Here is a 25,776-nt window from a genome sequence, read left to right on the forward strand (position 1 = left end):
TGGCAAGGCCACATGCAGGTGTTCTGGCTGACAGCCCCAGCTGAGGTCCCAACCAATAGCCAGAATGAGCTGCCAGATGTGTTGAGATGATTCTAGCCCCAGCACTGACTGCCACCCATGACATCAGAAAATCACCTAAGCCCACTCAACCCCCAGAAACAAAAGAGATAATAATTGTTTTAAATGACTAAGCTTTGGGTTCGTTTCTGAGCAGTAGATAACTGGGACAGTATTAAAGTGAAAAATAAAAAGTATACTACAGTAGGTCTGGTATGTTTCAAATTGCATAAAAAGGAGAAAATACACAGATTTAAATATAATAGTAACTTTGCAAGGACAAAGTAACACTACCTCTGGGAAAAAGAACTAAGTGGGTAGAAGATAGGAGGGAGACTTTTCAATGTCAACCATTTGAGATTTGACTTATAAGGACAAATCAATGAAATAATACAAATGTGATACATGTGGATGGCATAAAAATGAACACAGTGGTGCTCACTTTGGAACATGAGTGATTTGAATTTTTATTTAAAAATACTTTCACATTGGGGCTTCCCTGGTGGCGCAGTGGTTGAGAGTCTGCCTGCCAATGCAGGGGACACGGGTTCGAGCCCTGGTCTGGGAAGATCCCACATGCCGCGGAGCAACTGGGCCCGTAAGCCACAATTACTGAGCCTGCGCGTCTGGAGCCTGTGCTCCGCAACAAGAGAGGCCGCGATCGTGAGAGGCCCGCGCACCGCGATGAAGAGTGGCCCCCGCTTGCCGCAACTAGAGAAAGCCCTCGCACAGATACGAAGACCCAACACAACCATAAATCAATAAATAAATTTTAAAAAAATGTATATATAGTTATACAATTTAAAAAAAAAAAAAAAGTGCTCCTGAGTGGAAGACATTACCTCTCAGGATGTCAGGAAACCTTAAAAAAAAAAAAAATACTTTCACATTGTTTTCCTTATATCAATAAATCAATATATAAGGGGCTCCGTACCTGCCAAGTACCACACATTTTATAACAGAATGCTTATGTCATGCATATCCTGACCCTAAACTTTATCAATTCCAGAATACAGGTGGCAATGAAGAAAGATCTGTCTTTAATCCCAGCTGTCACTTAGTTGCAAAACCTCAGGCAAATCACTTTTGTTGCCTCAGTTTCCTCATCTATAAGATTAGTATTTCCTCATATAGCTATGGTAAGGTCCAGATGACACTGTGAGAATGCCGTATAAGTTCTATGACTGCATCATATGACATGTAACTAACTTAAAAATTACCTTACAAGCTATCCTAAAATTACCCCGTATTTCCTTGAAGTCACATTTTTCTAAAATTTACAAATTACTTATGAATACAATAGATGAGAAAGTTAGGATTGTCTAAATTCAAGTTCAAGCCCTCTAATATTAAAGTACCCTATGTGTCCAAGATACATTCACGTTACACCTCAAATAGAATTGATATCAACTAAGTGGAACCCCTCCTGGCTCTCCTTCTATGTGAGGATAAATAACTTTTTTTTTTTTTTTTTTTTTTAATTTCTTGGCCGTGCTACATGGCATGTGGGATCTTAATTCCCCAACCAGGGATCGAACCCGCACCCGCTGGCAGTGGAAGCAGGAGTCCTAACCACTGAACCACTGAAGTCCCTAAATAACTATTTTTTTAACTGAGAAACGCTGACGGTGTCTGATAACTAGAGTGACTACAGTCCCATATCATCACAGTATCTCTTCTTTTTGAATCCAAAGAGTGCCTGCTATCTTCAGCTTTGCAAACAGGCTAAAAAACCACGAATGACTGGTTCCTCATCCTGCTGTTACCCTTCCTCATCTACATTACCTGGAAAAGAGGGTGAATGTTGTTCACCAGCACTTCCCTCAAATACTGTTTTGCAACACTTGTAAAACACTAAGGATTATTTCTTATTTTCAAAATCCAGTATGTGACTTCACTCTCATCTTGAGGAATTTAGTAATTTGGTAGTTGCAGTTCATGTTTACATCAAAATAGCCAATGATCAAAAATCAAAAGCCTCTGGAATTACTCCTGTTGCTTTTCTCCCTCTAATACATCCCTATTTGCCACCAAGAGGCCTGGTAACAAAAGGCTCTCAATGATGACTCCAAATGATGAATTAATTCAGCATGCATCGTAAGGAAGACTGCATATAAGTAACCTCAGATTACTATGGTGTAAGACCCAAAAGGGGGAAAGGTTAACTTTGATTTCTAATATTACGCACAGTGCTAGGAGCTTGGTAAATTTGTTGAGTGAATGAATTTCAGAAAAGCTTGATAATCTTATTTCCCAATAATAGCAGAATAAAAGCAGCAAATTAGTGAATCAACAGAGGTAGTTCACCATAGTTAGAGCTAATTGGCAAAATCATTCTACCAAACAGCTTTGAACACTTCAGCAACACCAGAGGGCATCGATGAATTAAGTAAGACAGGGCAAAAACAGACGTTCATGACCCCAAATTGTGAAATAAATTTTAAGAGGAAGAAAAGGTTTAACTATATTGATTGCATTGTTAATGTGGAGGAAGAGTACACACTTTAAAAAAAGTCTGCCCTAAAAGAATCCTTATTTAGCTCACTCTTCTCATTTTATAAATGTGTAAACAGTGCTGTTTGTAAAAGGAAGCCAGGATTGAAGCTGAGCTTATTGGCTAATTCACAGCAATGCTTCAGTAGCCACATATGATAACATCTTAAACTGGAACATTGGGGAATAACTGATGTTAAGACTATTAAAATTTTTTAGGTCAGAACTGGTACAAACATATAAAATACCCAATCTTTACCAATTTCTCCTAGTAATACAACCTATCTCAAATACTGAATATGTACTTTCTAGAAGGAAATATTATTATGCATAAAGGTAATATTCTTTCACTTAAAACCAAAAGATAAACTCCCACAAATTTTAACTCTCACTGTAACAGAAAGAATATGAATATTTCAAAAACCATTTTTCTCATGAATTGAAAACTATATGCTGGTGGTTTGTCCCTAGGTCTTCTATCCTTTCTCAAAAGTACTTTTAATTGAAAACAATATGCAGATGCAAAAAGATAAAGGAAGTAAACAAATGCACAGATTACAATTACACAAACAAGTCTTTCTTACAGCTAACAAGTGAAGGGCAATAGTAGAAAGCTTACTACTACAGGAAAAACATGAGTTATTCAGATTTAAATTTTCTAGCTGCTTTTATTTCTCAGTTTAGGAAGCAACTTTAATATCTACATACATGTCGTATTCTATATAACTGTGTAATTTCTCTCTCTGAGAAAACTTCCAAAATATCTTAGTTGATGTGGGGAGCAGGCATTTAATGTAACATACATGAATAACCACTTTTTTGAAAATCAACAAATGGTGGGAGGGTTAAGCAAGAATCTACCATATAGAATTTAAAGAAACTTAGTTGTATATGCTCATGTTATTTCCTTGAAGGAATCTGCAAAAATTCCATTTTTGGAAAGGCTCAAATTTAGGAAGTACCTGCTCATAAAGTTTCTTACATCTTATTTGTTCCTATAATTTTTAATAAGAAACTTTATCTTCCAAGAGGAGAAAATCTGGACATAAAATTCTTTAACACTGTCAAATCCTAAATCGAATATGCTCTGCACTAGGTGGAAAAGTCACGGTTCTAAAATAATGTCATATGACTATACAACAAAAATATCAACAGTGATAAAAATGACTCAGCAAAAAGTAATGGTGGTGATGGTAATGGTAATAGCTAATATTTAATAAGCATTTTACTCCATGCTAGGCATTGTGCCAAGAAATGTATATGCACTTTCATTTAATCCTTACCAAAAACCTCTCAAGTAAGGTACTATTATTTCCATTTCATATAAGACGCAAATAGAGCTGGGCATGACTTGCCTCAGATGATACGTGGTATGTGCTGGAGCTAGAATTTTAAATCCTCAGATGATACGTGGTATGTGCTGGAGCTAGAGTTTTAAATCAAACAATGTGGATATAGAGCCGCCCGCCACCCCTTTCTTAACCACAACGCTCGACTCTTAAGAAGGTCTTGGTGGTAAATTGATAAGGTAAGGTAAAAGACTGTTAATAATAACTTTGAAACCAACCTTGTTTTTCTTAATTTTAATAATTTTTTCCCCCAGATGTTTTTGAATCTGAATAGAAAAACAAGTCCTGGTAGCCCCTTAGAGGAAACTGGATGGATGTTAAATATAGAATAAACTTTGTTCTTCCAGTAAAAACAACCCTGAAATAATTATTTTAGACACTCTACTTAGGGTTAATAACTGCTGAAAATAGCTTAAAAAAGAAGGCACTTATTTCTTTAATTTCGTGTATAACCAGTCCTTGATTATTTGTGGCAATAAAAGAGAGCAGCATCGGTACAGATAACTGAAAACTATGGATATTCTAACTCCCGTAAGTAAAGACAAGGCAGGGTATCCTTGATGGAACAGAGAAGGAAAGGAGCCATGCTCTCTTAAAGAGGCCTAGCAGGTTAAAAGGAAGGAGTTCCCATACAAAGAAATAACAGGTAATACGTAATGTAACCGGTACATAATACTTGTAATTCTCAAACTGGAGGAGTTAGATGAACAGTAAGTTTTTAAAAAAATCCTACAGTTTAAAAAAAAGAAAAGCAATTATTCCATTTGTGGGAGAACTTTAACATGTAGTGTAAATGTACTACTGGCTCCTCAGAACACAGAAAGCAGGGGTTCTCAAACTTTGGCATGTATTAGAATCACGTGGAAGACCTGTTAAAACTTAAGATAAATCTTCAGGTGTTCAAGGTGTTAAATGAAAGATGGCCAGTCCAAACATCCAACAGGTATTTACTGAAGAGCTATGCGCCTCCAGGTGAGCTAGCAAGAAGGATGGCAACCCTCTGAGCCTAATGCTCCCTGCTAACCTTACGGGCTCGTCTTAGACAAACAACAGGAACATAAATGTCATGCAGACTTTAAACCCCTACAAATAAGCTAGAACTCCCCAAAGCACTAAACCCACCACCTAACTACCTATCTCATTATGAGTGCTATAGAGTCAAGGGGCAGGGGTGTGGGGTATTGTGAGACAACATGGATTCTTAAATCAAGCTATCATGTTTAGGAAGAAGCACAAAAACTAAAGAAACCTTGATGTTCTTGATGAATATAAGGTTCTAGAATACACAAATTCAAGAGTGCAGTATATGATTTCCACCTTACAACACAAGCAGAGACGAAAATTTTATGTGAGCTCTTCAGACCGCAACTAATGTTATTAAACATAAACAGTTAAGTAAAAAATAAACAACCGATGAAATGTAAAACATCTGGCCAGGTTCATTTTTAGATAGCTCCTACCACACATCAGCCAAAACAAAAAGACATATTACCTACAAGTTACAGACCTTAAATAGCTCAAACCTTGAGATCCTTAAATGCTTAGATTCTACTCTAGTCCTTAAGGGTGAAGAGCTGCTAGCAAAGAGCACAAAAAAACAGTGCTCACTTTGTAGGCAAGTTAAACCGATACATCTTACACCTTAAACTTACACAATATTATGTCAGTTATCTCTCAAAAACAAACAAAAAAACCAGGGCTCACAGCTGTAATCATAGTGGCACTGTCATACCTCCTAAGGATATTAATATGTGGTCAACATAGTGGAAAGGTATCCAGCCAGTAACCATTAACACAGAAATTGGGATGTAAAGTGCTTCTAAAGTTGGTTTAAAAAGCCAGCTCAATCTGTATTCGTAGAAAATATTAAGGAAGTTTTATGTGTTAGAATGAAAACCTTTTGACAATTTCATTAATGAAATGTAGACAATCTAATTGGTATTAAATGGAAATGGAGATTATATATATATACACACCCATACACACATATCAGAGGATATGTATATTTATGATGATGCACTGATAAGGGGTTAAATTTCTCTTGCAAATGTCCTTCCTGAGATGTCATTAGGAAAAAATACACTTCGAAGATAACTGGGAGTATCCAAAACAAAAACAAAGTTCTAGTCTCAGGCTACATTTCCCAGGAGTTAAGTCCTTTACTACAGTACTTCAGTGTTTTTGTTATTTTAATATGTACTGTGAAGGGGGGCAGGGTTAGCACATAGCAAGTCCCAAACATATCGGCCCAGGTATTTTGCCTACGATGCATATGTACTTTGGAAAATGCTGCAATTGACAATCACTTGCCAAAAAGTAGTTACAACAACTAACTTTTTGCACCAGTTTAAGGTGGGTGGACATAACCTCAAACTCTTTAAAACTCTTCCTACCATGTGGGCTAGCTAACTTTGGCCCAATTTGCTTTCTGGAGGAGGCTAAAGCTTGAGAGGTAATACTTCATTATTAAATCATACGTATATATATTTTTATATTTCATTATTAAACGGTATATACACATACACACACACACAAATATATTAACAAAGAAACCACAAAGAACGTGTGATACACTTCATTAAAATTTTTTAAAATACCAAGATTTCTGAATCAAAATAAAAGCTGCATGATATGGACTATATTTTTGATGCTCATCCATTATAAAAACCATAAAATACTAAAATGGGATCACACTGTAACATGATATACAAATGGAGGGGGTTGACAATCACTGTTATACTGCTGAGTCTATTAAAGTGGAAATACCACTTATCTACTATATTTCCTATATGTAGGGAAAAGCCAGGAGATACTAGAGTTCTGTAATTTATCTTATTGGGAGGATCTGAAACTACAAATAAAATTCTCAAGTGTACTTACTTGAGAACATACACTCAATGCATAGCATAAAGTTATGCTCCTGAAAGACGGACTCCAAGAAGTTGCTACATGCCAATGGGTATCTGCCTTACATATTTCAAAAGTATGACTTTAAAATGTATAAAATACCTGGAAAAAACATGGTACTGCTTAGTTACACACCCCCTGCAAAATACTGCGAATCTTAAAGCTGTCCACACAGTATCTAATTCAAAAGCTTCATTTGGCAGATGAAACTGACGCCCAAAACAGGCTGTTTTGCCCCTTGCTATATACAGTTGTGGATTTCTCTGATGAGGTTCAATTATCTAATTTCTTGTCTTCTATTCACAACAATGCTCTGTTAGTTGTCTCCTCTTTGTCCTGCATCTTACCGTCCCCTTGCCTCAGTCTTACCAAAACCACTGTAAGCAGGGCTTACTCTACCTCTTTCCCCTCTCCTTCCATCTTTCTCTTCAGGTCCCATTTCCCTTTCATGTCCCTCTTCATTAATCACTCACTTTTTCTCTTCCCTCAGTTATTTAGAATTAGAATTTTAATGTTAACTCTTTTACTATTTACTTTTACTATTTTCACTATTCATTCTAAAGCCAATATAATTCAGCACAAACATGTATTAACTTGAAGAAGCTTCTAATCATTATCAAGAAAGATACCAATCAAATCTTATACTTGAGGACACTGATTCCACTCATGTTTGCATCTGTATTTTAGCTTCCATACAACCGTCTTGGGGATAACCAGTAAATCAAAATATTAAACAACATTATCTTAACAAAAATCAAGTTATAAAGCTTGAGTCTGCTGCTCAGCTCTTCACTCTGTGACCTATTTAGTACCCATCATCATACAATCAGAACAGCAAAATCTTATTTGTCAACGTATGATTCAATTAAATGAAAAAAGGATAAAAGAAAATCTTACCCCCAATGGTACTCTCTTGAAATTCATGAAATTGGCCCTTCACAAAACGAAGCACCAGGCTCGATTTGCCAACAGCAGACTCTCCCAGAAGTACTAATTTGAACTGGCATATTTTATTTCCAGTATTTGGCCCATTGGGTCTTGTTGCTCCTCGATTAGCCATGTCCAAATTTGAAGGAAGTCCCTAATTTCAGTCTCTTAAATGAACTTCCAGGATGCAAGGTGTCAATTTTTTTCTTTCTGGAGGTAGAGAAACCTGTAAAAAAACAAATATGAAGTAATTAAGCATACAAATCAGCAAAACAAAGCAAATCTACTATTAATCACTTTGGTAAATTCTGCCTGTAACACATTATTGCATGACAATTATAACCTCTAATAGACACTGAATGTCATTTAGTTTAATTCACTACCTTTGTCAATACCGTAAAGGCATGAGATTTGAGCCTAAAGTCATGCTGTAATTCCCAAGGCTTTTAAAACATTTTAAAGCTAACCTTTATCAAAGACTCCATTTTGTGCCAGGTGGTTTTAAGTACTTAACGCAGCCACTCAACAATCCTGTAAAGTTGACTATTACAATCCTTAAAAATGAGGAAAACAGGCACAGAGAGGTTAAGTAACTTGAGGTCACACAGTTACTGTGACGGAGCTTCAACAGAGCTGAGTTTCAAAACCTGGCAACCTGAGAGGTGACTCAAGTACTTAGGTTAAAACAGTTTTGAGTAAAATTAAGTTAATAAGTGGAAAGCTCTTAGAATAGATCTTAGAACATAGTAACAGCTCAATAAATGTTGGCCATTATTATTTGAAGGGTTCTGTTAAACGGTACATGTTTTTTGTTTATTTAACGGTAGCTTTGGAGCAACAAATATATTAAGTAGGTGGTGTGTCTGGTGCCTAAAAGACTTAAAACTGTTTTCTGATGTGCTCAAGTACATCAGACGTGGAACTGTTAACTGTGGTTCTCTATGTGGTGAGTGAATCAGTGTCTTTTCTGTAGTTCTGGAGCTAACAAATGTGTCGTTCGTTACTTTCTATTTAACACATTTAGAAAAAACTAGCCTGAAGGGCAACTTCTATGTCTTCTACTATTATCTAAGAACGCTAATTTTCAATCTCAAAGGAATTAGGGAACTTTCAAAGAACTCTTTTCCAATCTACTCACAAATCAATCATAATAGTTTTCTTCCATCTTTAATCAAAACCTGATCATGTGCTAATAACATTAAATCTGATGACCCTCTTCTCAAATCACTGTTCTATTTCATTTAGGTACCTAGTAAGAAATTTGCCTTACCCATGAAATGAGTTTATACAAGAATCCCTCTTGACCATGAACTCATTAATAAACATATCCATGAGACCTTACATTCATGGCAGTAAAATCACCTCTGCCTTTCCTGAACAGCAGCTTTGAAGAGTCCTTATCTTTTAGTAATACGTACTGAAATATTGACAAATGAAATAATAGGTCTGAGTTGCTTCCAAACAATGGGGGCGTAAATAAAACAAGATGGGCCATAAGATAACTGAAGCTAGATGCTGAGTTCATTATACTAGTCTTCCTACTTCTGTACATTTAAAAAATTTTCTGTAATAAAAAAATGCTCCAACCCCACATCTACCCTCCTACCACCCCCAAAACATACAAGATTTGGGGATCTAATCCTGGCTAGTTATACCAATTTCTGCTGGAGCAAGTGCTTTCATTTCAAAGCCTCTATTTCCAGTATACCTAACTTTCACAGCTGCTGTGGGAAGTAAACAAGAGACTATATATGTAAAAAGTTCCTAATACAGTGGTCAACACACAGCAGGGATTGAAAATTGGCAATTAAAGTGCCCCTTTGATGAAATAATGACCAAGTATCAATAGAAAGTCAGGTAGACTGAAAATGCACCAACACACCTTCCGATAGCACACACGATAGCAACTAAAACACTTCCCAACTGTCTGATTACCTACAAAACAGCAAACTGAATTACTCATCAAGGACAACATGCTCCGAATTTCCACAGTCCTCCCAAAATTTCAGGGAAAACATCAGATGCCCATTAAAAAAGATTATGATTTAGCTTTGTCTTTTAAGGTTTAAAGCCTTGCATTATAGTTCCCTCCAAGGATCTCAAACAAAACATAACTAAATCTAATTATAAATATACAGTTAGCATAACATTAAGGTTAAAAGTTACGTTTTGTAACAGCTGCATTCACTACTTAAACTTTTGTTTCACAAAAGCCCAAGATTTTGCATAAAGTGCATTTTAAATCTTTTGAAAACACCTGGCATTCTAGAGTTAAAGTCCTCCTGGGTGCTCTTTGATCAAAACTAACAGCAGCTTACATTTCTGGGTACTTATTTTGTGCCAAGCACCATCCTATGAATTAGGCTCACAGAAACCCTACGAGCTCTTTTTATTATCCCCATTTTACACTAAGAATAAAGTTTCTGAGCTGTCCTAAATTATCGCAGTCATGTCCATGTGGGGTTTTTTCCTCCTAGTTATGTGAAAGGCAATTGACTGGACACTGAGGCACCACTTCAGCAAAACACAAAAACCAAATATGTGAATTATGACGTTCAGAGCTTGAAAAAGTCTCAGGAGAGTAACCAGCTTCCAGGGAGGCGAACAACAGAGCACGTTTAAAGGGCTCTACCCACTGAGTGTGTTCAGCGACCTAGTTGTGCCGACTTGTTTAAGGCTGCGGTTCACCACCTTCCAACGATGAGACAAGAGTCCCTAGACAGCCCGGCTTCCCGAGCCGCCTCCTCCCTCCATTACCCGGCTCAGGGAGTCGGGGGGGTAGGCGGAGCTCCCCAAATTCACACCTGCTGGAGGCCCCAGTTCCTCCTCCGAGAGCACCTGACCAACTGACACCCAGCTCCGATCGCCCGAGCAGGCAGGCCCCGCCAGGCCCCTGGGCCGTCTCTCCCATCCTCCTCCCCCGAATCCGGCCTGCTTCTGGCCGGAGACCACCCCCCCAACCCCGGGCTGCCAGGACGGAGCAGGCGGAACCGCGGCCTCCGGCCCTCTCTCGCGGCGCCATCTTGAGAAGGGAACAGGGTGACACCCGTCGCTCCCTCGGCCGGTCCCCAAATCCTGGCCTCCGGAGCCCCTCGAAGGATGAGTCACCAGGGCCGGCGGGTCGAGACGCCGGGTTCGGCCCATCTCCGGTCCCGGGCCCCGACGCGCGAGAGAGAAGGGCAGAGGACTCCCGCGCCGGCAGGGCCCGCGGACCACCCGGGGTCCCGACCCGCTCCGCGCAGGCGGAGGGCCGGCTCGGTTACCTGAGTCCGCAGCGCGCGAGGCCGCGGCGCCGAAGCTTCCGGCTGCAGGTCACAGGCGGAGCCCGAAGGAGGCTGAGGCTGAGGCGGCGGTGGCGGCGCGTCTCCTCGTCTCGCCGCTCCCCTCAAACTGGACGGTGCGGGGCTCGTGCCGCGGTGCCGCCCCCGTCGGTCTCCGTCTCCGCCTCCCGCCGCTCCGCCTTCCTCTTTGCTTTCTCCTCCTCCGCCGCCGCCGGCGCTCGAGTTCCCACTAATTCTTCCTCCTCCTCCCTCCTCCCCTCAGGCCGGCCGCCGGCTCCTTCGCTAACCAAAACACAAACACTCCAGTCCCAGCGCGGTAGCCACTTCCGCCGCCCGGCGCCGGCCTCGCCGCCACGTCGCCGCACGTCGCGGACTACGCCCCTTCGTCACTTCCGGTCGTCCCCCGTCCGCCCGTTCCATCCGCTCCCCGCCCCTTCTCAGAGCCTTAAGAGTCCGGGCTGGGCCGCGGGGCGGGGCGGCCGCGTCACGTGACCCCAGCGAGCCGCGGGGTCGGGTATGGCCGCGGGCTGCCTCCCCTCTCCCGCTTCCCCGGGGCGCGCGCGGCCCCACCCCCGCCGGCGCCATTGTTATCTGGGCGGCGGTCCGTGGCTCCCCGTGGCCGAGGGCGGGGACGGGGCGGGGGTACTCCTCGGCCGGCCTGCTCTAGGGGGAGCCCAGGAGAACTTGGGTTTGTTGCTCCCAGCAGGTGTGGGGCGGCGAAGTTCCCTCTGTGAATATTAGCTCCCAGTTCCCCTTACCCTACCTCTGCAACACCCCAACTCTGCCAGCTCGGCTAAGGGGCCTTTTTGTGGGGGCTTTTCTAGCACAAGAGAGCCTTCCAACACGTCCCTGGGGATGGGTGGATAGGTAAGGGGCATTTACTCCAGGGAGGAGGATGCGATCCAACCCCCCCCCGAAAGTTGTCTTTAGGCGGGGACATTTTCAATAATAACTTGCTTTTCTTGAGAGCCTACCTGTTTTGGGTGCGGAGGGGCAAGTTATAAAATAATAGGTAGCTTTTACAAAGAATTTCCCGTCGCGGGTTACTGCACTAAACGCTTTACAGGAATTATCCCATTTTCTTCCTACGCTATGAGGCTCTCACTCTGAAACTAGCTCTATCGTCCGCCTCCCTACATTGGAATATTACCTCCCCAAAGTGGTCCTCGCCGCTGTTTAGCACATCGGCTGGCAGCCAGGAGTCTTCAGTCGTGGCTGTGGAATTCACGAATGTGCCGTGCCTGTTTTACAGGTAAAGAATTTGAGGCACAGAGATTGTGTAACTTGTCCAAAATCACCGTGGAGTAGGTGATGAAATTGTGTTCTAACCTGCAGGCTGGCTCCAGAATCTGAGTTCTTAAGCACAATTCCAGTAAAAGAATCCAAGACATTCATTAGCCTCCAGTGCAGACCTACTTAAGACAAGCTGTTTTGGCTCCATCTCACACAACAGTCCCTGGCTGGGCATCTGAAACAAAACAAAACAAAATTCCTTTCGGAATTTGGTAGAGTGTTAAATCGATTTTTCCTCAGGATGAGGGTTGCTTTTTCAGTTTGCTGTTTACTATTTATAGCCCTGCCGTGAGGCCATCAGTATTGATCGTCTAGCTGTGTACTTGGCCTAAGGTATCCTGTCGGTGCTCAGTCAACATTTTGCAATGAAGGTGATTTGAACCCTTGAACAGCCAGCCTTTCAGATCAACCTCCCAGTTACTAACCCCAAGAACATGATGTGTCATGTGCAAACGGTGTCTGTGGCACTTTATCCCAAGGGGTGGTTCCAATATGGTATGTTAGTCATGGTGATACCTCTTGGACAATCCCAGGAAGAATCAGGAAACAGGATATGTCACATCAGTTTTGGCATGTCAACAGTATGCCCCAAACCAGACCTATTCCATCCCAAACGTGCTTCTGCTTGGTGACTGGTATTAACAGCCTCCCAGTCACCTAGACTTGAAAGAGCAGAATCATCTTCAGCTCTTCGTTGTCCCATTCTGTCACCCAAAATTCTCTAATCCCAAATCTAAGCTCTAATCCCAAAGCCTGGGCCATGGTAGTATTTGTATAAGCTGAAATTAATGCACACTCCTGCCTTTTCAACCCATTCTTTACACTTTGGCCAGTCACTCTCCTACTCAAAAATATGCAATTGCTAAATAGAGTACAAAGTTCTTCAACTCTGGTCCCAACCCATGTTTCTTTCGTTCTATTTCTAAAGCCTCCCTCTCCCCAAACTCTTGCCTTGTGACCTAATCATACCAGTCTACTCTGTGTTCCCAGAGTGTCGCCTGTGTGTTTCCATCTTGGCATCTTTGATCACTTTGTTCTCTGCACCTTGGAATACCACTACCTCTCATCACTGCAGGTCTCACCTTGGCCAGGATGCCAACTCCTCTGGATGGCATCTGAGGCTACTTCTACTGGATTTAGTGGTCTTTTTCCTGTAGTTTCATGATACTTTACTCTCTGTAATAGTTCTAATATGTATCTGCCTTACTTTACAGTTAGAGAGTACCTGCCTAGACTTTCCTCCTCAGGCTTTCATTCCCATTAGGATTTTAAAGTTCTTAAGGACCAGGACCATAATTTATTCATGATTTAAATTCCTCTCAGAGGAACTTTGATTGATATAATAGGGACTCCCCAAAATTTGTGAGCTTAATTGCATTTTTTTTTTTTTTTTTGGCTGTGCCATGCAGCTTGTGCAATCTTAGTTCCCTGACCAGGGATCAAACCCGGTCTTTGGTAGTGAAAGCACTGAGTCACTAACTACTGAACCGCCAGGGAATTCCCGAGCTTAATTACATTTAGAATGGTGAACATTTGACTTAAGTCCTCACAGATAACACCTGGATGCTGAAATTTATACATTGTTAGGAACTCCCCATCATTGTTCTAGGGTATTGCTTCCTCATTCATTTCTTTCTACCAATTTTTAAAATATTTATTTATTTATTTATTTTGGCTGTGCCGGGTCTTAGGTGAGGCACACAGGATCTTTGTTGCGGCATGCAGACTTCTTAGTTGTGGCATGCATGCGGGATCTAGTTCCCCGACCAGAGGTCGAACCCGGGCTCCCTGCGTTGGGAGCGCAGAGCAGAGTCTTACCCACTGGACCACCAGGGGAGTCCCACTTTCTATCAATTTTGTCTTTTAATTCACCTCCTTCGTGAGGGAACTCCTGGCGGTCCAGAGGTTAGCAGCGCTTTCACTGCTGAGGCCTGGGTTCAATGGTCAGGGAACTAAGATCCCGCAAGCTGCGGGGCAAGGCCAGAAAAAGAAAACCAATTCTCTGTATTCATGAATACATTCCACAGTATTTTATAGTTTAGTCATAATGTTTGGCTGGGGAGTGCTACTCCAGTGGCTGGTACCTCTAAGATCCAGTAGTAATTTTGGAGAGATGGAAATGCCACAGTAAAGCTTTGCTCTTGTACTGCCACTCACAATAGGCCTGTGTTTTTTTTTTTTTCCCTAACCCTGGATAACTGAGGAGGACTGATAATTGGATACATTCTAGTAGCAAATGAGAGATCCTACTGAAGCCGTGTAACTTGGAGTGGGACTTGAACCCACAGGCCGGGACCCAAACCCAGCCAAAACCCAGATTGGGACTTGAACCCATGGTCTTTTAACGGAGATCACACCTCGTCTCAGGACTTAATGAAGCTCAGGTTCTTGATGTCTCATCGCAGAAAGAATTCAGTGAGAGACAAAGTGATAGGTAAGAAGTGGATTTATTTAGAGAGAGACACACTCCAAAGACAGAGTGTGGGCCATCTCAGAAGGTGAGAGCAGCACCAGGGTACGGGGGTTGTCAGTTTTTATAGGGGTGGGTAATTTCATAGGCTAAAGTGTGGGAGGAGTATTCCAGCTATTTTGGGGAAGGGGTGGGGATTTCCAGGAATTGGGCCACCGCCCACTTTTTGACCTTTATGGTTGATCTTGGAACTGTCATGGCGCCTGTGGGTGTGTCATCAGCTTGCTGATGTGTTACAATGATCGTATACTGAGGCTCAAGGTCTAGCGGAAGTCGACTTGTCCACCACCTTGGACCTATTCGGTTCTAATCTGTTTATGTCGTGTCCTCCGGCTATGTTATTCTTTTAAAGGTTGTGCCCTGCCCCCTTCTCTCCTGTTTAACTACTAGGTGGTAAAATTTCTTAAGGAAGCTACAAAATGGATGGAGCCTAAATAAAGTCATGCAGAACTGAACACTGCCCTTAGTGCTGCCTTTGCCCTCAAATCTCTAAACACCAACTCAGGAATTCCCAGCACCTTGCATCTCTCAATCATCCACAACACTCCATGTCTTCTACCTTCTCCTCCAGGAAATCTTTCCATTGTGTACTTGAAGAATGACTCTTGGCATAGATGGTAATGAATGGTAACATTTACTTTTAACTGGGACTGTCTGGAGACAAACCGAAAGGTAATTCTGGCATAAGGAATTGTAGGCATGGTGGCAAGGCAGTGAGAAAAAGACTATGGAAACTTGAGCTATTCAGGTTTAAAAGCTAGTGTCTTTGCAGTGCATCATGAAAGCCTCAGCTCAATGTCACATACCTAAGGGATTTCTAAGCCCATCAATTCTAAAGTAGCTTCCCTCCACATCAAAGTGTTCTGTTTTCTTCATGATACTCATCACTCATCATGGGAAATGATCTTATTTATTGGTTTACTTGATGGTTATCTATCCCTACTAGAATATAAATTCTATGAGGTAGGGATTGGCTTAGTCCATTGCATTCCCAGTACTGACACAAAATGAGGACTCAGTACTGTAGATATTTGTAAACAAAAGAATCGAAAGAACACTTATACAGACATACCTTGATTTACACACAATCAAGTCATTTAAATTGCTTAGGGGGAGAAGAATATTTATATTAGCTATCTAGAAAATTAGAGGACACTGTTTTTACAAATGTAAAATAGTATCCCTAACCACTTTTTAAAAAAATTTGGATTTTGCAAATTTTTCATTTGGCTTTCTTAAAAAAGTGGAATCTCATAAATTTCATTCAAATTCTAAGCGAGGTGTTCTGTATCCCCTATATGTGTAGAACATGACAAATATTCACCAAATACACATTCATTAAAACTTGAGTTTAAAAAAAATCCCATACTTAATTTTGAGTTCGCCACATTATTTTAAAAATTCAATATGCATTACTGTGTAACGCATTTCAAATTTTAATATATTTACTTTAAATACTATTTAAAGCCTATTTACTGAAGTGTGTTTTCAAAGACTTTAAGATGTTCCTTACCACAGCTGCCAAATATAGTAACTTTACAGAATTTTTAAAGGATGTCTTAAGCGCTGAAAGAACTACATGCAGTGTGCATGTACTTTCACAAGGAAGGGTCTAAAATTGGTGGTCACCACCAGAAAGAGGGTTATTTATTCTCTGATCGCCAGTAAATTTAATAGGCCCGTGGCCAGGAGGAGGCCCCTGGCTGAACCCATCCGAATGGGACTGCGTTGCTTGGGAAACCAAAGAGAAGTTTGCGGTCATTTGCTCTAGAGCCCAAGACCACATCCTTCAAGTTTTCCTGCCCTCCAAATCTACTAAAGAAGGGGGAAAAAAGAGAGAAGGAATAAGGGAGGATGGGGGGAATGAAGGGGAGAGAAAGAGGAGGCGGGGAGAGGAGAAAGAGGGAGAGAGATGGGCGGGGGCCTGCCCTGGAAAGAGCTGCGCTCCAAGCCCCGCCCCCGTTTCCCAGGTAACCGGGTAAACAGACCTCCATCTCCTTTTCCCCAGTGAACTCTGCTAGGTGTGAAGTGGCAGGCAGGAAGCAGTGGGCAGGGAGTCCGAGTGGAGATGTGCTCTTTCGTGAGAGTGGGGTCCCCCAAAGGGTTGGGGCCCTCCAAGGGATTGGGATCTTCCCTCGAGCCAGGTACAGCTTACCCCTTAGAGATGAGTGCCCTTGGAGGAATGAGGGTATCTGAGAGGAAATCTCCCCTGAGCATGGACGTGGCACTCACCCAGGAAGGAAAAGATGACTTAGGAGAGAGAAGGGTCTTCATGGGAACGACATCTCCCACGGAGTTGGGGCTTAGAGTGGGATTAGGAAAAGAAGATTCTCCATGCAGTAATAAATATGAGGAGGGGATGGCTTCACCGGAAACAAAATGTCCATCGAGCAATGGACTTGATATAAGATTAAAAAGACAGAATATTTCTAGGACTTTCATGGACGGGAGTAATTTAGGAGTCAACAGGGTCTCAGCCTCACAGGAAACAAAATTTCCTCTGAGAATGTTGCCAGGAAGAGCGGGTTTAGAAAATGAGCGTTTCCTGGCAGGGTGTTGTCCTCGAAGGGTAACACAGTCTCCACTGGGCCTGGTGTGTGAAAGTCCACAGGCTCTAGGGAGCAGGAGATGTCCTGTGGCTGGTGACCCTGAAGAGTTAGGGGCTTCAGTGGGGAAGCAACCTACTTTGGGTATGGAACCTAGACAGGAACTGGAAAAAGAGTCCACCTGTGTGGTGATGAAGCCCAGCACGGAGATACAGCCTCCTGTGGAGGTGGACCTGGGGCTCCCCCAACTAGAGAATCCAGATGAAACGAAGCCTACAGAGCCCCAAATGGGCTTGGTGATAGGACCTTCTGAGTGCCAGTTGGCTCAACAACCTGAAGTGCAAAGGGAGACTGAGAACATTGAACCAGGACTAGAACCTCCAGATCGCATCAGACCCATATACTCTGGGAAATTTTTTGATCGGTTACCTTGCTTGCCAAGTGTAAGTTTTTTCCTAGTACTTTCCCTAGGAACTATGTATAGCCATGTCTCTATCAAGATGATAAATTAGTGAGACTTGTTAGGATTTGCGGAGTCAAATTGCAGAGATTTTGTTGACATTCTGATATTCCTTGTCCCAAGAGACCCTTTCCAGCTGTTACTTTGTCCGATCTCCTCTGACTCTCTGCCTCCTTTTCTAATGTCAGCTTTGTTTTCTGTGCACACGAATGGTTCCTCTTGATTTCTCCCTCCTTTCTCCTTTGACCTACATTTCATTCCTCAATCTGCATTTTCTCAACCCTCCAACTGCAATACATGTTATATCCTAATATTCACATACTTTTTTCAAAAACAGTTTGCTTTTTCTATTCATTATTCTGTGAGTTATTTATTCTTTCAGCAAAGACTTGTGGTGGTCCTTATGCTGGGTCCAGGGCACTATCAAATGAAAAGCATATGATTCTTATCCCATGGGTTTAGGCTCTCACTCCAATGTTGGAGACAATAACTAAACAAATATTATATAGATGTCTAAATGCATAGAAAACAAATTCTTCCTTAATAGAAGTACACTCTAAATATGAAGCGCAATGGAAAGTTCGGGCAATTTTTTTTGGAGGAGATAGGAAAGGCTTTACAGAGCAAGTAATATTTCAGCTAATTTAGAAAGGTGTCAGTATTTGTCAGATGGAAACGGTTGGAGCATCTTGGGCAAAGAATGGCATAGAGTATGACCAAAGCTTCTTGTGTTGGGGGGTATAAGCAATGCTGTTTAGCCAGCATGGTGGTAAGAGATGAAGAAGAAATCTAAAGGTCCAGAATGCAGGGGTAAAACGTAGGGGTACAGAAGCAATGGTGGATCTTCATGAGGGAAGATATAAATAAAATTTGCCTTTTGGAAAGATAATTCTGATGTGAATAATAATGGTGGACTTGAAGGGTAAGATATTGGATGACAGGAAAAAGTTAGAAGGCTATTTCAAGGTAATGATGGCCAGAAATTAACATAGAGTTGGAAAGAATTGGAGAGGAGAGAGCAATTCTGAGAAACTTTTAGGAGATGGTATTGTTAAGAATTGCCATCCAGTTGTGGATCTATGTGGTGAAAGGGAAGTTGATGGATGACTTAAGAGTTTCTAGGTTGATAATGAGACATCTTCTGGTTTGGTGACACACGAATATCTGGTGTTGGCCATCCTGAGTTTCAGATACTTACAGGATATCAGAAGAAAAAGCCAGGGAGACAGTTGGAGCCATGGGTGGAAATGGGACAAAGAAGGTCTAGGCAAGATCTTACCTTGGGAAACACATGAGATGATCAGAGAAAGAAATGTCAACTAGGTGAGTTCTTGAGGACAAGGATTTTCTCTTATTTATCATGTAGCTTCATGGCATATCACAATGTCCAGCTTATACTGGTCATTCAGTAAATATATGTTTGATAAATGGAAGGAAGGCTGGATGATTACGTGGGAGAAAAAACAGTCAGAGAAGAAAGAGGTGAGTCTGAGAGGGTGGTATTGAGCAACATAAGGGGAGCATCCTTAAAGTATTCTGGGAATAAAGGAGAGATTAGAGAACACAATTCTGCTGAAGAGGTCACAGGGATTCTGCAGAACTGTTTGTTTTTTTTTTTTTGGCATCTGCAGACTTTTGTTCCCCTTGGGACTCAGGGTGTTCTTTTGTCTTTGACCCACTTTGCTTTCTGGTTCCATTACTGGATTTCCCCAGCCACTCTCTTCTCACTTGACCATGCCTGCTTCTCCTTTCTGGATCGGTTCTGCATTCTATGGGTCTATGGCTTCAGACCTGATCTCACGCACGAGCAGAAACCAGCTTCCGGTTTCCAATACAGGCAGTTCTAAAACCTCTGCTTCCTGCTACCTCTCACGTCCTCCTTTCTAAATGTGAGAGGACAGGGAAGAGAGCTTCAAGGAGAAAGTGACCAACAGTGTTAAAACGTCTCTGATAGGGTAAATAGAATAAAGATGAATTAGCTTTGGGCATTAAGGGAATTAGCAACATAGTGAGAATGCAGATTCCAATATACTGAAGAGTGAAATTAGAATTGGAGAAAACTATTGTAACTTTTTTTTTCCCTTAAGAAGTGTGACAGTGAAGAGAACAGAGTAAAGATTCCATTTAGGAATAATTTTATTTATTTAGTGAATCAGTAGGGGAGTTTGAGATAACACAAACGAGATAATGGGTGGAACCAGACCCTAGATAAGCAGGAGGCAGTGGAACCGGGATCACAGGCCAGAGGAGAGATTAGCCTAGACTAGAAACAAGGTTCCTTTTAAAATAATTTTTTAAATATTAAAATATCTACTTTCACTATAAAACAAAGATAATAACATGGAAAATTTAGAAAACAGGAATGAAAACACAATAATATTATCACCCTAACACTATGCCTACTGGCACTTTGCTGCCCTCACATTAATTGTTATAAGTGGCTTTACTATACCAACATCACTACCCATGGAGCTTTGCAGGTATTAACTCTTTACCGGTGAGGAAACTGAGGAAAATTAGATAATTTGGCCAAAGTCTTACAGCTAAGAAGTGGTAGCCCCAGGATTTGAAGTCACCACTTCCAATTTAAGAGTCTGAGTTCTAGACTGTACTATACTTCCCATGACACTTTTCTCCTAATTCATTTTTATGTAGTTGTTACAGCAAGCATAAAAATTGTCTTGAGTTTTCACTTACTATTATTTAATAAATTTTTCAGTGTTATTACAGAGAACTTAAAAGTTGTTTTAGTGATAAAAGCAATATTTCCTTAAACCCATATATGATTCTTTAGATAACTCATTTCCTCTCTTTTTGGAAAATAGATTTTTTTCCAGATTTTTCTGTAAAAACAGTCTATGAACTTCTTTATGTATATGTCTTAGACTATTTCCTTAGGATAGAGTTTCAACAGAAGCCAAAGGATGAATCTTTCTCTAGTTCTTGTTGCCAAATCCCTTCCTAAAAGATTGTACCACTAAGTTTTAAAAACTAATAATGATTTGTAAGGCATTGTTTTAATTCACATTTCTTTGATTTATAATGAGATTGAAAATTGTTTCATATGTTTGTTTTCATTGTTTTGTTTTTTTTATTCTTATATCTGGTCATCTTGCTGAACTCTGATTGGTCTTAATTGCTTATTATTTCTTTTGGATTTGCTAGGTAGACAATCATATTGACACTTCTTTTGTCTTTCCTTCTTTAATATATATAACTCTCATTTCAATTTCTTATCTCACTGCATTGCCTACGATCAATAATACAATATTGAAAGGTCGCTTTTCAGACTTTAATGGGAATGATTCTAATGGTTCACCATTAAGTATTATTTTTGCCATATCCACTCCCAGTTTGCTAAGTATGTTTAAAAGTCAGGAATAGAGCTTGAACTATGAAGAGCTTTCCCCCCGTTTGTTGAAATATATCTTTCCTGAATTAATACAGTTAATTTTCTAATAGCAAACCATCTTCATATTTTTGGGCTAAACCCTACTTGGTTGTGATATATTATTATTATGATATATTCTAGGATTTGATTTGCCAGTTTTTAGTGGGATTTTTGCATCTATGATCCCATGTAATATTGGACACAGTTTTCCTTTTTGTGTTATCTTTCTGGGAGTTTGGTATTAGGGTAATGCTAGCACATGAAAAGAATTGAGAAGTCTTCCATATTTTCATTTTCTTTATGCTTGTAACAGTTTAGATATTGTGTGTATTATCTACTTCTCGTAGGCTTAGTGGAACACATACAACTGAAAGGAAAAGAACAGGAGATCCCCAGCATCCTGATCAAGGGATGGGATGGTGAAGTATTTGATGCCCCTGAGTTCATCCAGTTTCAGAGAAGGGAAGAAGTTCATTTGGGAGAGGTCAAAACCCATTTTCAAGTATGACAGTGAGCAGAGTTCAGATGGAAATACCTATGTGAAGAGCCTGCTAAAATCAGCCTGCGTGGACACTAGCTTTTCATCAGGGTGCACTCAGGAAAACTGTCATCTCCACGAGAGGCCGCTCCAGTGTTGCGGGGAGGGGAACAGATGCATCTCACTGTAAGGACACTCATACTGTGGTTTGAAGTTGCTGCCCAGAGTTGGCTGCAAGTGAAGGTCTGCTCTGATGGATTTATGAGACCCCATTAGGCCTTCTCGTCCTGCTGGTAAAACAGTCATTGGTATAGCAGCAAGGACCTGTATTTAGGAAAAGCCAAGAAATGGTGGCCCAAGAGGAGAGTTTTGGAGTGCTCTTCAAGAACTAAAGAGTCTGGTAAAACGAGGTCCTCTCTGTGTAGGCCCTTGAAAGGGCTCTTGGACAGCACTCTGGCAGAGATCAAAATCTCTCTAATGGTCATTTCTCCAAGACATCTTGACGCTGTCCCTTGATTGACATTAATGCACTGACTATGGCAGAAACCTTGGGGTTATTAAGACTAAACAACTGAACCTTACAAAGTGCGTTGATAAATGGTATTGAGGCCTGAAGTACAAAGAGGAGGAAGGAAGGAAAGTTTCAAAGAAAGGTTTTAAAAAGATAATATTGTCTACAATGACTAGACAGTATGTTAGGCGCTAGGGCTACAAAGATGAAAAATGATACAGTACCGTCTTTCCAAAAACCTTACAGTCTAGAGACTTGAGACCAATAGATCAATGATTTTACAATGTGGTAAATGTCATGCAAAGGGATGCCTTATTTTTTCCCTCTTCTACACAAAGAGACCCTGATAGCTATTTGAGGGATGGGTAGAGGCAAAGGGGTCACCTATTTGTAAATCTTGTGAGAACCTGATAGTCATGCAAGCCCTGATACTCAAACAAACAAAAAAAAAGTCACAAAGATTCATTTTGTCTGAATTTACAAAGAGCCAATCTCTGCAGAATTCTGAGAAGTGGGTGGTTTTATTTGCCTAATGGGTTCAGGGCCTTCTGGGCAGAAAGATTGATGCCATCATTCCTAACTTTTTTGCTGAGATATTCCGAGTTAGGAATATCGATGAGTAAAACAGCGTGATCTTGACCAAGGGAGAGATTGGGACCATTATGCCAGCCCACACTGAGTTTGGAGAGTGGATGATTATGGGTCAGTGGGTCTTCAGCAGCTGAAAATGGTCTTGTATCAACCTTCCTGAGTTGACTTGAATCATACTTGGCCACTGAAACCTGTAATATTGGGGACCAACTGACGAGGTGGCCAAGGGAGGTGGCACTGCTGTGGCTGGGAACTGAGGAAGGAGGTGCCTGAGTGAGGAGGTGGTCAGTGCAGTTGGGAGTTTGATTACAGACAGAGGGCCTGAGCAGATAAGTAAAGACTGAGGACAGTAGGAGCCAGGTTTCTAACTGGTAGAGAAAAAACTTACTAATACGAAAAGGAGAAGGATAGAAGGAATCCTGTTGTGTTGGATTGTAATTGGAGGTATTGGTGGAAACTCATGGTATATCTATGTCTATGTCTATGTCTATATGTATATCTATATCTATATAGCTATGTCTATATCCATGTCAATATCTAAGCTAGATACATTTAACTAAACAGAGTATCATAGAATTGATATAGATGTAAGTGTGTGGGGTGTGTATACACCACACATTTCCTAGCTCCATCCTCTAAGAGGATCTAGAAACAATGTTTACTTAGTAGCAATGAACACACCAGAACCGGGATCTTGATTTCTAAATATCATTCTCTACTAAAAGGAATCAGGACTCTTTGGGGGAATGGCTGACTCTAGGGCTGGTGTAGTACGCTATGAACTTGGAACACCTTTGAGAATGAAAAAGTAAGAAAATGCTCAAAGAATAATGCAGATATGTCAAAGGGGTGAAGAAACAAGCTTGAAGGAGCTCCCAGTGGCCCAAACTGTTATACTTTGAGCACTGAATAAAATTAACATTGAATAAAAGGGGAAGGGAGGGAGAGATAAACTAGGAGTTTGGGATTAACAGATACACACTGCCATATATAAAATAGATGAACAACAAGGACCTACTGTATAGCACAGGGAACTATATTCAATATCTTGTAATAACCTATGGAAAAACATTGAAAAAAAATAACCAAATCACTTTGCTGTAAACCGGAAACTAACACAATATTGTAAATGAACTATACTTCAATTAAGAAATTACCATTGAATAAAACAGAAATCCATGAGCCCATACTGATATAAATACATGAGTGTTTGAAAAAATAGCAAGAAAAAAAAATTTCCTTGCAGTATAGTGTAGATGGAATGATGGAATTAGAAAGTCACCATTTGGCAACCATCATAGTAGTAATGATTTAGGTAAGAGTCATCAATGGATGACTCTTAAAACAGTAGGTAAAAGTTTAGTGAGGAACTGGATATTTACACAGAATAATTTTTAAAATTGATACATAGTTGATTTACAATGTGTTAATTTCTGCCGTACAGCAATGTGATTCAGTTACACATATATATAAATCTTTTTTATATTCTTATCCATTATGTTTATCACAGGATATTGAATATAGTTCCCTGTGTTTTACATCGGACCTTGTTGTTTATCCATTACATAGAATAATTACTGATTACAAACTTTACAGTGGAGAAACCTAGCTGGCTTTACCTTCTTTTAGTGATCAAAGTTAACACTATCAGTAATAGGACAAATTGACAGCGTGTGCTTCCTGATAGAAAAGCACAGCATTGTTCCTCTGATAGCCCTGACAAAAATGTATAACTTTCATCATAAGAGAACACCAGTCAAACCCAAACTGAGGAACATTTAACAAAATAACTGACCTATACTCAAAAAATGTCAAGGTCATGAAAGACAAGAGAACATTAGGAACCGTTCCTGACCAAAGAAGACAGAACAGACATGACAAGTAAATGCTATGCATGTGTGCTGGTTACCGAGGCACTTGGATCCTGACTCCCCTCAAGAGGACCTGCTGGGTGCGGGTCTGGGCCGGGGTCGGGGGGTGGGGAGAGTGTAGCCGGTTGACAGCCTTCACCTGCTGCCCCATGGATCCCCTGCAGCATTCCTTCACCAGGCCTCACTCCCCAGGACGGAGCAAGGCAGGGACTCTAGAACTGAACTTGTTTAGCCAACACAGATTCCTTTAATGGGAAACGTAGTCTCAGAGACCACACACTGGCCTGGCCAAAGTGTTCTCAGAACTGTGCTGTGGCCTGAAGCTCTTCTTAATACTTCCTTCTTGCTCTCCTTTCACAGGTGACATGGTCTGAAAGCTCTCCCTGCCTACCCTCCTCCTCCCCCTTCATCTTTCACAGGTGTTTCCCTTCATAAATCTCTTGTATGGCTAACGGGGGTGTCTGGTTTTCAGGGGAGCCAAGCACTCACGCTGTGACCTTGGATTTACTCCTTTTTCTAGAAAGGACTGTACTGGGGCAACTGGTGATATTTGAATCTGGTCCTTATATTAGATACTAGAATTATATCCATGCTAATTTCCTGACTTTTGTGGCCTGTAATCGTTTTTTTTTCTGAAGATAATAAACCATGAGGAAAAAGAAAATAAAAGAGGACACAACAGTTTAAAAATTTCAATAAATTTTAGAAAATAGGAAGATGGAGACATGGCCACTGATTTTGCAGGGGGAAATGAAATATGAGGGAAATCAGGTGGTAATTTCCACCAGAAATGATCCCATTTGCCTGGAATAATCCCTGAGAAGCTCAGCCCATGGAAGAAGATGTAGTAAAACTTGGATCTGCAAATTGAAGGATTGGTTGAAGGTCCAAATTCAGTGTAGCTGGGTTTCCAGTTCCCCTCCTCCATTCTATGCTACCACGATTCCTACCTCTCTCCACCAGCTCCCACGCCGTTCTACCAAAACTGTGGGTTTATTTTCCCACAGTGGTTTTTGGAGTCAAAAGACTCCAAGCCAAAGATAAGGCAGGAGGGCAGCTCCAGGCTGAAAATGGGACGTTAGTAAGTAAAAGTGTAGTTTCTGTAGTGCAGTTTCCCTAGCTTCCTCTCCCAGTGGGTCCTTCAAGGGCCA

The 25,776-nt window shown here is 41.1% G+C and overlaps 2 protein-coding genes across 3 annotated transcripts in view; one reads left to right on the forward strand and one right to left on the reverse strand.

Moving 5' to 3' along the window:
* Positions 1-11,312, reverse strand: part of RAB5A (RAB5A, member RAS oncogene family) — a 31,377-nt gene extending 20,065 nt beyond the window's left edge. Inside the window, exons 1-2 of one of the 2 annotated variants that reach the window (XM_082460803.1) lie at positions 10,997-11,312; positions 7,704-7,959 (exon numbers count right to left, since the gene is read on the reverse strand). In XM_082460803.1, the coding sequence (XP_082316929.1) occupies positions 7,704-7,866 (163 nt within the window). In that variant the 5' untranslated portion in view covers positions 7,867-7,959; positions 10,997-11,312. The remainder of the gene's footprint in view (positions 1-7,703; positions 7,960-10,996) is intronic. The other variant, XM_082460802.1, reaches the window with a different exon arrangement.
* A 175-nt stretch (positions 11,313-11,487) lies between these two features.
* The window catches only part of EFHB (EF-hand domain family member B), a 51,893-nt gene continuing 37,604 nt past the window's right edge, over positions 11,488-25,776 (forward strand). The window contains exon 1 of the mRNA XM_082459464.1: positions 11,488-17,766. Within this exon, the coding sequence (XP_082315590.1) occupies positions 16,846-17,766 (921 nt within the window). The 5' untranslated portion in view covers positions 11,488-16,845. The remainder of the gene's footprint in view (positions 17,767-25,776) is intronic.

Source organism: Balaenoptera physalus (assembly GCF_965194825.1).
Source record: "Balaenoptera physalus genome assembly, chromosome: 4".
NCBI classification, from domain to species: domain Eukaryota; kingdom Metazoa; phylum Chordata; class Mammalia; order Artiodactyla; family Balaenopteridae; genus Balaenoptera; species Balaenoptera physalus.